The following is a 12,867-nucleotide window of genomic DNA, read 5'->3' on the forward strand; positions in this document are numbered from 1 at the left end:
GACTTTTAAGACATAAGTCTATTTCCGTTGTTTTTTTGGTTTGTTGACAACAAACACAGGATCCACACGGATAGTGTCCCTCTGGTGCCCGCATCCCCCATGTTTCTGTTGGGGTTGGTTGTGGTCTAATCTGTTTAGTAATGTCATTTCGCATGATGTGATCTTTTATTGACCTGCTCCTTCGAAATGCCATCAGTGGTCTCTGTAATGGTACTTTCCCTTTTTCAAGGATACCCCAATTGCGATGGATAATTTTTTTAATTCTATTCGAGAGATTGCTGTAAGTATTTACAAACACTAGGTTATCTTTATTTTTCTCTCTGGGATTTTGTTCGAGAATTGCCTCTCTGTTGTTGTTATCGGCTCTCTTCATGGCCTTTCTTGTCAGCTTTTTTGGATAACCTCTTTTATGTAAATGTGTTCTCAGTTTCTGAGCTCCCTCTTTATAGTCTGCATTGTTAGTGCTGTTCTTTTTTAGCCGTAGAAACTGGCCAAAAGGTAGGTTATCGCGTGTGTGGATTGGGTGAAAGCTTGTATAGTGTAACAGGGCATTGCGGTCAGTAGGTTTTTTATAAGGTTTTACGTAAAGTTCTCCCTTCTGTGGGTCCACTTTGATGGTGACATCGAGATAATTGATCTCTACCTTACTTGAGTTCTCTGTGAACTTTAGATGTTGGTTTTGTAAGTTAATCCAATCGAAAAACATACTTGCGACATTTTCTTCTCCTCTCCAAATGATCAGCACGTCATCTATATACCTTTTCCATAACAATATGTTCTTTTTATATGGATTGGTATCACTGTAGATGCAGTGTTTTTCAAAGGCCTCCATATAGAGATTTGCAATGCTCGGGGCCAAAGTAGCACCCATGGCTGTGCCCTGTATTTGTTTATAGAAAAAACCATTAAAATGAAAGTAACTTTCCGTCAGTGCCATTTCAGCACACCACATGATGAAGGACACTGGGGTGTTAGTGTTTATTGTTTCTGTAAGTAGTCTTTCTTCCAACACTTCAAGTGATGCTCTCTGTGGTATGTTCGTGTAGAGGGCTATAACATCTAGACTAATCAAAATTTCAGTGGTATTATCAAATGGCCTGCCTTCAATTTCTTTTATGATCTGCGTGGTATCTTTCACAAAAGAAGTCATTTCCCTGACCATCGGTTGCATAAAATGGTCTACAAATTTGGATAATGGCTCCAAGATTGAATCGCACCCGGACACTATTGGTCTTCCTGGTGGTCTAGTCAGGGATTTATGTATTTTTGGAAGTATGTTAAATTGTGGAATCCTTGGTTTTTCCACTATTAGGAAAGCTGCCTCTTTTTTTGTTATCCATCTTCTTTCTTCCGCTTTTGTCACTTTCTGCTGGATCAATCTTTCAAGTTTTTGTGTTGGATTTCCTTCCAATTGTTGATAGTTGTTATTATCACCTAGTTGATTCATACATTCACCTACATAGTCTTTCCTATTCAAAACCACCGTGGCCCCACCTTTGTCCACTTTTCGGATGATAATAGAATCATTAAACAGCAATGTCTTCAGGGTGGCTTTCTCTGTCCGGGTAAGATTATGGAATGTTTTCTCTTTTTTAGTTTTTTCTTCCAGCATGGCGACTTCTTGCATCACCCTACTTTCAAAAACTCTGGCTTCAGCCGTTTGTGTTTGTATTGGGGGGCAGAAGTCAGATTTCCTGTGCAGACCACTATCTAATTCACTATTGTCAATTTTATCGTCGAAAAATTGCTTTAAATGGATCTTTGTCATAAAGTCTGAGAACTCCTCTCGGAATTTAAATCGGTTATGCATGTTGGTAGTCACAAACCCTAGGCCTTTGTTCAGAGCCTGTGTTTCATCTGGGGTCAATTCATAATCGGATAAATTTACCACAATGTCTTCATACTGCGAGTCATTACCCGTTGATCTGGATCCCATTCCTGTTGGTCCTGCTCTAAAAAATGTTGTCCGACCGGGTTTCCTCTATTGCTATTCCTTCTCATACCGCCTCCTCTCCCAAAGCCCCTCCTGCCTGTGTTGTAATTTGGAGCTCGTCCCCTTCTTCCTGTGTTATTACCTTCCCCTGTGCTCTCTTCACTGGAGCTATAAGAGATTCCTCTGAACCTAACTCATCTTTTGGTGTTGCCCTGCTTTTGTACTTGTTCCTCCTGTTCTTTAATGAAGTAGTTCTCCTGAACAAACGGGAAGGCTTTCTCATGGGTGAAATGTTGTATATCTTTTTTTAAGCGCCTGATCCGTTCTTTTGTTAGATCTTCTTTAAATGTCTTCATCTCACTCATCAATTTATCCAATCGTTTTTTATATTGTTCGATAGGGACAATTTTTTTGATTTCTTCCTCCAATTTTTTTAGGTCTAAATAGAACAAGGTCATCAGCGTACAGCATACAAGATAAGGTACAATACCCCACTTTCGGACAGCAACCAATGGTCTGGTTGAATATTAGTGGGAGATCTGCCGTAAATATGCTGTACAACAGAGGTGCCAAGGTACATCCCTGCTTAACCCCCACATTGGTCTGTACTGGGAATGACAGTCTACCCTTATCGTCCAACCATATCTGAACCACAGGGTCATAGTGCAAACCTCTAAGGATACACAGCAACCAACCCAGGCATCCCAATATCTATATTTTAGCCCACAGCTTCTCCCGGGGAACACCATCAAAGGCTGCCCTGAAATCCACAAAAACGGTGTACAGAGCAGCCCCCTCATCCACACCCCCAGGCAGAAGCCTCTCTATAGAGCAAATCCATCACACAATGTTGTGGGATTACAGCACCCCGATCGAAAGCCAGTCTGAGCATAATTTAGTATATTTACTTCCTCCACGTATTGCTGCAATCTGTCCAACACAAAAGATGCAAATATTTTCCCGGTGGAATCTAAGAGGAAAAGTAACCTGTAGTTAACAGGCAAGCCACAATACCCCTTTTTATAGACAGGCACAAAGACCGCCTGTTGCCATCAGGACTGTATAGTCTGGGAGTTGCACACTTTGGCAAACAAAATCTTCAACAGTAGTGCCCATTTCCCAGGGTTTTGTTTAAGGAAGGCATTAAACCATTGCTTTTAAAGCAATGGTAAGCGTCAGAGATCAGCTAGATTCAACAAAATGGCTAACTTCAGGGATCACCTGGATTAAAAAAAATGGCTAACTTCTGAGTGCAGCAGCTGTTAAAGCAGTGGTAAGTTGGGAGACCGCTAGGGGGCTCAGAGAAATGGCCGCCTGTTCTGTCTAATCTGTTATCCCCCAGAGAGCTAATGGCGGAGTGTGCTGGAGATACTGGGATAAGTGGAATGCATTGAGGCTGAAAGTGTGAGGCAGCAGGGGTTCAAAGCCGGAGCCTTGGAGGTGCCAGCGGAGACAGGCGCTGGCGGATGCCAAGCTGGGCATGCCATGGAATGCGGAGGAGAGGGGGAGCTCCTGGGAGGACCGGAGCTCAGTGGCGGGCTCACCCAGTGCTGCGCAGGCACCGACCTGTATCGCAGCGGTGGTGCATAGCATGGGTTTCCTCCCTCACAGCCCGTATGGTGGCCAGAGATAAGCCTGTAGGAGGAGGCGCATACTGCGTGGCCGCGGCAGTGATTGCCTTGCCTGCATAGCGGGCCGCCTGGGTGAAGGGCATGTGAGACAGGTGCCAGTGATAGCCCCAGTGATAAAGCGGACGGCATAGGAGAAAGAAGGCGAAGGAAGCTTTCGGTTGTGATTCCCACACAGAGGAAGAGCGCAGACTGGGTGAGAGGTGTAAGAAGCATATGCTGAAGCTGGCCTCAACGCTGAAGACGGCAGTCTGGGAGAAAGTGACTGAAACACACGGCTGTGATTGCCTCACTGAGGAAGTGTGCAGTCTGGGCGAAGGACAGTTCAATCAAATGACAGAGGAAACGGGAAGACAACGCATGGATGGCACCATACATCTGGTGGGAATGTTGTAAACACTTGTAAATGCACATGAGCCTAGGATACCCAGCGGGTGGAGAACCCAGTGGATAGCAGCCCATGACATGTGGAATAGGGGCTTAAGTGGCCCTGAGAGGGGGCAGTGGCCGGGAGCCCTTCCAGTCCAGTGATTCTCCTTAGAGTCATATAGCAAGCTACATTGAGGCCACCGAAGCGTGCGCTGGACCTTGCCAACCTCAGTGGGCATCCAAACACTGCCAAGCACCTAAACACCAAGGGAAATGTCAAAGGGAGGGGTGAGGCCCAAGAAGGGGGCTGGGGACATCAATACACTATTGGGGATTTAAGAAAAGGAGAAGGAGATGAATCCCAAGGAAACACAGGCCTAGGTCCACTCACCCCCACCTGGAATCCCGACACCAGCATTCTTCACGAAAGAAGACCTGGTGGAGATGCTCTCACTCCTGAAGCAGGATCTCATTAAAGAGATCAAAGACACTAAGGATTCAATATTGAAAACTGTAGCAGACCTGAATACCCAAATGATCGGGCTGGAGACGAGGGAAAACAAAGTTGAAGACACACTGTGCGAGCAGGCTCATGACCAGGCAGAACTCACTAATAGAGTTCTCGGCATAGAGGAACAACTGGAAATGATGTGGGCAAAACAGGAGGACCTTGAGAAATGCTCTTGGTGGAATATCAGGATCTGTGGAATACCGAGGGAAGTCCCAGACCAAGATCTGGGGGACTGCGTGAAGGAGCTGTTCCAGAAACTACTAGAACTCCCAGAATCCACAGCGTTTGAAATAGACAGAAAGCACAGGGTCTATTCTGCGCAACAGCAGTACCGCAACCTACTACCAGACATCCTAGCTTGGGTCTACTTCTTTCAGCAAAAAGAGCAGTTCATGGCTGTGCTCGGAAGAAAGAGCCGGTACAGTTCTGAGGGAAGCAAATCATGCTATTCCAGGACTTGGTGCCACATACCCTGGCAAACAGGTGAAAGTTGCATGCAGTGACGGCCTGGCTGCAGGCGCAGAAAATCAAATACTGATGGGGTTCCCCTGTAAGCTATTATTTGATTTTAACAATCAAAAATACGCAATCAGAACTGAAGAAGAGGTGCAGTGCTGATGAATGGACCTCAAGAGGATTCTGCTAAAGGATAGTTGCTTCAAAATCAAGAATGGTTTAACAGAGATAAACTGAGAAGGCAGAGACGGGGGAAGCTCCAGGAGGCAGCGCTCAACGTGGACAAAGAATGATAGGACTCAAGAAACGATATACTCAATACAATCTGGTTGTAGAGCATAACATCGGGCATGGATCCTAGCTTTGGATATGACAAATGGGCGAGCATACTCTCCACAGGTCAGAGACTACTGGGCACAGGGGGAGGAGACGTTATCATCAAAGAATGGTGTCTGACCAACTGTCATCTGAATTAGCAGATGGCAGGTCTGTTAGAGCACAGGAGGAAGGACCTGTGCAAATTTGGTTTGGGTTTTTGTTGGGAACATAAATTCCTGGTTTTTCGGTTATCATGGTTATTGGGTACGGTTCACAGTTTACAGCACTTCTCACAATGTAAGACTCCTGAGCAAGAAGTTCTCTACTTACTGCTTCTGGCTGTCACGCTTGCCCCACATCACTTTGGGATAGGCCTGGCACAAAGGACATAATACATGATGGACAACCCTTATATAAAATGGCTGACCCTGAATGTTAGGGGGCAAAACTCACCAGTAAAGCGGAAAGCTACCACTCAGCGGCTCACTTTCATGGAGATAGACATAGCTTTCCTCCAAGAGACCCACTTACTAAAAGAGGAAGGAAAACGTCTGATAGGTAAGAGTTATACAAGGGCATACTTTGCAACAAGTGGACAGAAGAAACAGGGGTGGCCATAATGGTCAGCAAGGGGTTACCACTGCGAACATGGTAGGTGCTTAGGGACATGCAGGGGAGGTAACTGTTGATTAAGGGAGACCTAGGAGACCGTAAAATCACTCTTGGGGTGATTTATTGACCGAATGAAAAACAGGGGGAGTTCCCGGAGGGTCTAACAGGGACTGTGGGGAGCTTTATGGAGGGTGGTGTAATTCTCAGAGGCGACTTCAATTGTGGGTGGATCCAACAATAGATAAAACCCTGACCTTGACTAAAAATGACAAATCAAATTTTTACACCATGACCACTTTAGTGAGGGAGCTAACAATCATCGAGGTGTGGTGCTTTGTTCACCGAGGGGAAAAGGGATACACTTTCTTCTCAACAGTACATGGGGGGCTTCTCTAGGTTAGATACGTTTCTGGTCCCTCCCACTCTCATACCATCAGTCACCACCATAGAAATCCTGCCGAAAGCGCTTACGGATCACTCCCCTGTGTTATTAGAAATCGACGTGGAATTAGGGACTCCACGGCAAAACCCCCCTGGAGATTCAAAGAACACATCCTTGGGGACACAGTAGAGAGGATGGCGATAGAGGAAGCAATAACCCAATATTCTCAAGAAAATATGACAGAGGGAATGGACATCTGGACAATATGAGACGCAGGGAAAGTGCAGTATTTAGGGGGTTATCATAGTTCACACAATTTCTTAGATTAGGACTCAGCGGCTGATCTGCAATGAACTAGAGGAAACAGTGCAGGAGACAGAGAAAGCATATATTAATAAAGGCAGTAAATGCACGCTAAGAGACCTTAGAATAGCCAGACAGGCCCTGGAAGCCCACTTGATGGGGAAAGCCACACAATCATTACTTATGACAAAGCAATGTTATTACTCTATGTGCAATAAGGCGAATAAACTATTGGCGGCAAAGCTCAAGAAGAAAGCTACTCGCAATTATAAAGGGGTCCTGAAAACCAGGGATGGGAGGAGGGTTACAACTGAAACCGGGAAGTTACAGGTCATGAGGATTTCTTTAAGAACGCCTCTTCCTCACACAGGAGGGACCCCTCCCGTATTTCAGATTTTGTACAACAAACCCAGCTTCCTAAGATCTCAGAGGCAGCGAGAAACGCACTAGAAAACCCCATTTCAGCCCAGGAAGTCATCCAAGCTATACAGACTCTCCCTGGGGGGAAAGCCCCTGGAGTGGATGGTTTCACGAATAGATTTTACAAAACTTTTGCGGGGTAGCTGACCCCACACCTCACATAACTCTTTAACTCCTTCTCAGCCTCTGGAAAAGTGACCGACTCCATGGCCGAATCAGTGACCACCCTCTTACTGATGCCAGAGAAAGACCCATAGTACTGTTCTTGCTACCGTCCAAGAGCTCTATTGAATACGGATGCAAAGCTATATAGTAAAATGATTGCAGCAAGACTTAAGGAAGTCCTCCCACATATAATTGACGCAGACCAAACAGGGTTCATCAAACATAGAAGGGCCCATGACAATATTAGGAGGGTGGTTGATCTAATAGCCTTAGCCCCAAAATTCCCGAAGGGAATATCATTCATCTCCCTAGATGCACACCGTGCATTCGACAGCATGGCCTGGGATTTCCTACAAGTCCTCTTACCAACGTATGGCTTCGGGCCAAATATCATCAAGCCAATTTTTGTAAAGTTTAAAATCCCCTCCACCGTGGTTAGGGTTAATGGGAATAACTCTCCCCTGATTCCTCTGCGCAGGGGAACAAGACAAGGGTGCCCGTTGTCACACTTGGTCTTCGCATTGGCCATGGAGCCGCTGGCACAAAGAATTCAGAATAGTCCCCTCATGCAGGGCCTGGAGTGGGCAGGGAATACACATAAAGTGGCGCTTTACGCAAATTATGTCATCTGCTTCCTACAATACCTCATACAGTCGATTCCGCCACTAATGGACCTTCTGGAGGAGTTTCACAGGGTCTCCAGGTTTCACATCAATCGTCAGAAATCAATAGGCATGTCAATAGGAATACCGCAGGACACCCATGTAGAATTACGGTCGGCCTTCCCGTTCAGGTGGGTGGAAAGAGAGTTTACATACCTGGGGTAAACATCGCCCATACATATAGAGACCTTCATAGGGTAAATATCCAGAAACTATGGAAAGAGACACAAGCCACCCTAAAAAGCAGGGAAATTCAGGAAATATTGTGGCATGGAAAGGTGACTGCGGCCAAAATTACCATCTTTCCAAGACTTCTGTACATTTTCCAAGCCTTACTGATTAGTATCTCTGACAAAGAGCTGGCAGACCTGCAGGGGGCAGTAGGGCAGTACATCTGGAAAGGGAAACGTCCTAGAATCCGGCGGCAAACGCTCCTCTGAATGAAAGAGTTATGGGGTTTGGGAGTCCCTTCCCTGCACAGATATTATCAAGCAGCCCAGATTGCACCAATGCTTGCCTGGGCAATAGACGAAAACAAGCCAAAGTGGGAGGGCATAGAACAGGGCATGACTGACACTCATTTAACCCACCTGCCCTTCTTAACTAGGCAGGTCAGGGCTAGTCTGCTTGAATCCACACAAACATCGCTTACAATCTGGGACAAGGCCCGGGCACGATTGGGAATCAAATCTAGAATAGGCCCGCTAACGCTGGTTCTGCGGAACCCAGAATTCTCTCCAGGGCCGGCAAAAGAGTCATTTAACTGCTGGGAATCTTTGGGGCTCTTGCGACTTAAAGTCCTATATAAAGACGGCCTCCCTCTCACATTCCTAGAATGCAAAAACAAATCACTTTTCCAGAATCAGAGCTTTTCCGATATTGTCAAATTAGACATTGGGTTTCTAATCATAAGATAAAGCAGGCAGGGACTCTCCCTCAAAAAGGTATTGAACTTCAACTAGCTGAGGGAGTGGCAAAGCACCCATAGGATCACCCGGTGGTACAGGTTACTAGACAAGGCCCAGGTGGAGGATAAACTCTCATATATGAAATAGTGGGTGGAAGATTTGGGGGCAGAGATCCTGTCGGACTCTTGGCAACACATATGGGCCCAAACCAATAGGAGCTCCAGGGTTCAGGGGTATAAGGTTTGTGCGGTTAAGCTCTAATTTATGCGGTACATGACACCGCAGCGAATGCATGCAATATCAAAAGAATATTCCAATCGCTGCTGGTATGGGTGTGGCCAACTGGGGAGCTTTTTTCACATGTGGTGGCAGTGCACAGTAATACAAACCTATTGGCAAGAAATCAAGTCAAAAATAAAAGACATTACTGGTGTGCTGCTCCCATTGTGCCACCGAATTATGCTCCTGGGTGAGGTACCAGAAGACGGGGTATACCCAGCCTGAGGACCTAGGGCAGATTTATTAACTTAACTGTTACTGGCTGCAAATCTCAATTTTGGAACACAAGGGAGGGGCAGATGTCATCATATTGGTGGATCAAAGTTTGTGAAATCATTGCAATGGAGAAGCTGTCAGCACATGTAACAGGAAGTATGACATGGCTTTCCCGCACTTGGGCCCCATTCTTTGACTTTGTACAAGACAGTGAACACAGGTTCTTCCACCCACAAACTTTGAGACACTTGGGGCAGTGATGAACACCTTCGGGGAAAGAATGCAGCTGAGGGAATAGATAAAGGGAGGCCTAGTGTTGTTGGGAACCTGGAGATCTTGCTCAAGCCATTGATAGAACCGTACCATTTATTATTACTTGTATTGTTTATGCTTACTTTTAATTCTCTTTGTTGTATGTAGTTGTCTAATTTGTTGGGGGATTCGGAGTTAATGCAAATGTAAAATGAGATTCTGGTGACACTCTAGTAGATGTCTTGATGAATTTACATTTCGGCTTTGCTCATCGAAATTTCAATAAAAGATATATTGCAACAAAAAAAGCAGTGGTAAGCTCAGAGATAATTTTGATACAACAAAATGGCTAACTTCTGAGCACAGCAACTTTTAAAGCAGTGGGTAACTTCAGAGATCACCTGGATTCAACAAAATGACTAACTTCAGAGATCACCTGAATTCAACAATATGGCTAACTTCCAGGTGCAGCAACCTTTAAAGCAGTCGCTAACTTCAGAGATCCCATGGATTCAACCAAATAGTAGCACAGTTAAATTAAATGGTCATAATAATGTAGTGGCATGATATCAGAGATACCTCGCTGGCTGTTCTCCACGATCCTGCCTCCTTGCCTGACTGTTGCATAAGAATGACTTTGCAGGGTGCACCGGGAAAATAGGTAGTGGGAGGTGGCTTAAGGAGGTGCCCTTTGCCTTTCTCCCTTCGCCGGCTGCCTGGGCCAGGCTGCCTTGGAAGGGACACTGAAAAGAGGCTGTTTCTGGTCATGTGGTCCAAACCACGGACCAATCTAGATAAAGGATTGCAGGCGGGGGAGTGGTGGGAGGAGGGTCTGGATGGGTCTAACTATGGGAGAGGATGCAAACATATATGGAGCCTCGGGTCACAAGCATGCATAGTTAGCAGTAAGCCAAGGCACAAACTCACCAGAAGATACTTGCTCAGCAAGAGCAGCAAGCAAATGGGGCGAGGGAGCCATGAACCAACTAAGAAAACTCTCTGGTGTTACTCAGTTGATCTGGTCACATGGTCCAAACCACGGACCAATCCGGCTAAAGGAAGGTGGCAAGGGGAGGGAGGAGGGTCTGCATGGGTCTTACGGGAGGGAATACAAACAAATATGAAGTCCTGGGTCACAAACACGCACATTTAGCAACAAGCCAAGACCCACACTCATCAAGAGATACTTGCTCACTGAGAGCAGCTAGTGATTAACAAATATTTGTTTTTTGGCTCCCTATAGGGACTACTTGGGTCAGTGAAATTGTAGACCAAATCTTGAACAACGGCGACATGGAAAAATGCCAGCGAGATGCCATTCACAATCGGGTTCCTTTCCTGGAGTCTGCAGCACCTGGAGCTCTATCAGGTACAGCCTCTACTATAAAAAAATCACCAACGCTCCCAGCAGGTGGTGCAATAATGAAGGGTGTAAAGGTGCTGGCACATTGTGAGGCGGTACAGTAAAAGGGTAAAAAGGAGTGGTATGGTAGTGCTGGCTCTAGGGAGCTGCAGAGGATACCTTATAAGGACTGACTAGTGATGGGGTGTGAGATAATAGTGTTGGTGTACTCTCTGTGACTGTTGTATGTATGGCAAAGAAAGGTTCATTGACATAGACCTGTGGGGAATGTTTCAAGAGTGCATCCCTAGGGAACGGGGTTGGAGAATAGGATGTTGGGAAGCTGTAGGAAATGGTCAAAGATCTCAGAGTTGGGAGGGGGCACAAGATAATAGTGTAATAGCACTTTTGGTGGCATAGCTGTAAAGGATTGTGTAGAGGCACAGTCTGCGAGGAAGCTGAAGTGAATGGCGTAGAAGCATTTAATTTGTGGGAAATGTAGGCAATCATGCGGGAGTAGAAAGTATGTATCTATGTGCTAGAGTGCTTGTGCAGATTGGCTTTTAAGAAATCAATAGCACAATTTGCATGAATTCATACATAATCTGTCGTGACAATGTTGAAAAATCAGTATATGTTTTGTGCAAAAAGTTGTTTCTTGTGTTTGGATTAGTAAATTATATGTGAGAAACATTCACATTCAATTTATACCAAAGAATATTTTAATGTTTAGCAATCCAAAAATTCATTTTTTAGAGTATTTTCCATTATAAACAATCCTGGTGCCAACACATGTTTTGACCCACTTTCTTTATCAATTCAAATATAATCACTCAACACCTTGACTGGCTTAGCCTCCGCTCTACCAATGATGAGAGTAACAAAGTCATCAGCTGTCTCAATCAATTATGATTGATCGTAGATTTCATCGGATCCGTTCTATCACTTTATTGGTTGGTGGGATGACATTCCAACGGATGAATTGCGCAGGTATAAATACCAGCCTGAATAAATTGATATATTATTTTTGGATTACTTGCCCCTAAAAGAAAATGGACCAGAAAAGAGTTACCTGAGTCAACAGACTGAACAAAATATGATTAAATAAAGTGCCAAAATTGGAGAACTGCATAAAATATGCCAAACAATATGGGGTGGAACAGATCAAATGAAATACATGCATTAGAGCATAATTGATGGAGACAGCTAATTACTTTCTTAATCTCATGATTGGTGTAGAGGAGGCGCAACCATACAAGATTGATTGTTGAACGACTATATTTGACTTCACAAAGACCGCGGATCGAAACATGTGTTGGCACAAGAATTGTTTATAATGGAAAATACTCTGAAGAAGTAATTTTTTGATTGCTAAACATGAATACATCCTTTGTTATAAACTGAATGAGAATATTTATCGGGTAACATTTCCTATTATAAGTACTAATGCAACAGCTTGCCTAGAAAACTAATTTTTGCAGAAAATATATGTTGATTTTTCAACACTGCCAGGACAGCTTATGTAGGAATTCATGCACATTGTACTTTTGACTTCTTAAAAGATAACCTGGCCAAGCACTCTAGCACATAAATAGCTACTTTCTGTTACTTTGAAGGGCACTCTGCAGTGTGCCTTATGCACTGGAGCAGCTAGTTGCATATGCCATAAAGGAAAGCACCAAGATTATCTTTGTGGTGTGTTGGCACAGAATCCACCTGGTCCTGCAAATTACATATCAATAATGTGGGAGTGCTGTCTGTTAAGAAAGCTTTAGGGAATGGCGTTTTAGAGTAATTCTGACTATGGAGGTGGAGGAATCATGTTGGAGAATTGTTGGGCATTGGAAGGTAGATGGCGTGCCGTTGTTGTGTTGGTTGTGAAGAAGCTGCATACAATGGAATATGGTGTGAATGGCCTTGAGAGATTTTACTCTTAACCCTTTTCTTCCTCTCTAGGGACCGATAAATTAACTGCACTTCCCTCCCCTCGGGTGATAAAGACCCATCTGCCTGTACAGCACCTCCCACAGTCCTTCTGGGACAATGACTGCAAGGTAATTGATGAAAGGCAGTGGGGCATTAAAGAGTCAGAGATGAGTGTGGTCCTTGTC

General features: G+C 44.8%; 1 protein-coding gene across 1 annotated transcript in view; it reads left to right on the plus strand.

Annotated features, from left to right (window-relative positions):
* LOC138581041 (sulfotransferase 1 family member D1-like) overlaps nucleotides 1–12,867 on the plus strand; it is a 286,939-nt gene that overhangs the window by 89,257 nt on the left and 184,815 nt on the right. Inside the window, exons 3-4 of the mRNA XM_069652069.1 lie at nucleotides 10,658–10,783; nucleotides 12,713–12,810. Coding sequence (XP_069508170.1) covers nucleotides 10,658–10,783; nucleotides 12,713–12,810 — 224 coding nt within the window. The remainder of the gene's footprint in view (nucleotides 1–10,657; nucleotides 10,784–12,712; nucleotides 12,811–12,867) is intronic.

This window comes from Ambystoma mexicanum, chromosome 3p (assembly GCF_040938575.1).
Source record: "Ambystoma mexicanum isolate Mex_15411 chromosome 3p, UKY_AmexF1_1, whole genome shotgun sequence".
Taxonomy (NCBI): Eukaryota; Metazoa; Chordata; class Amphibia; order Caudata; family Ambystomatidae; genus Ambystoma; species Ambystoma mexicanum.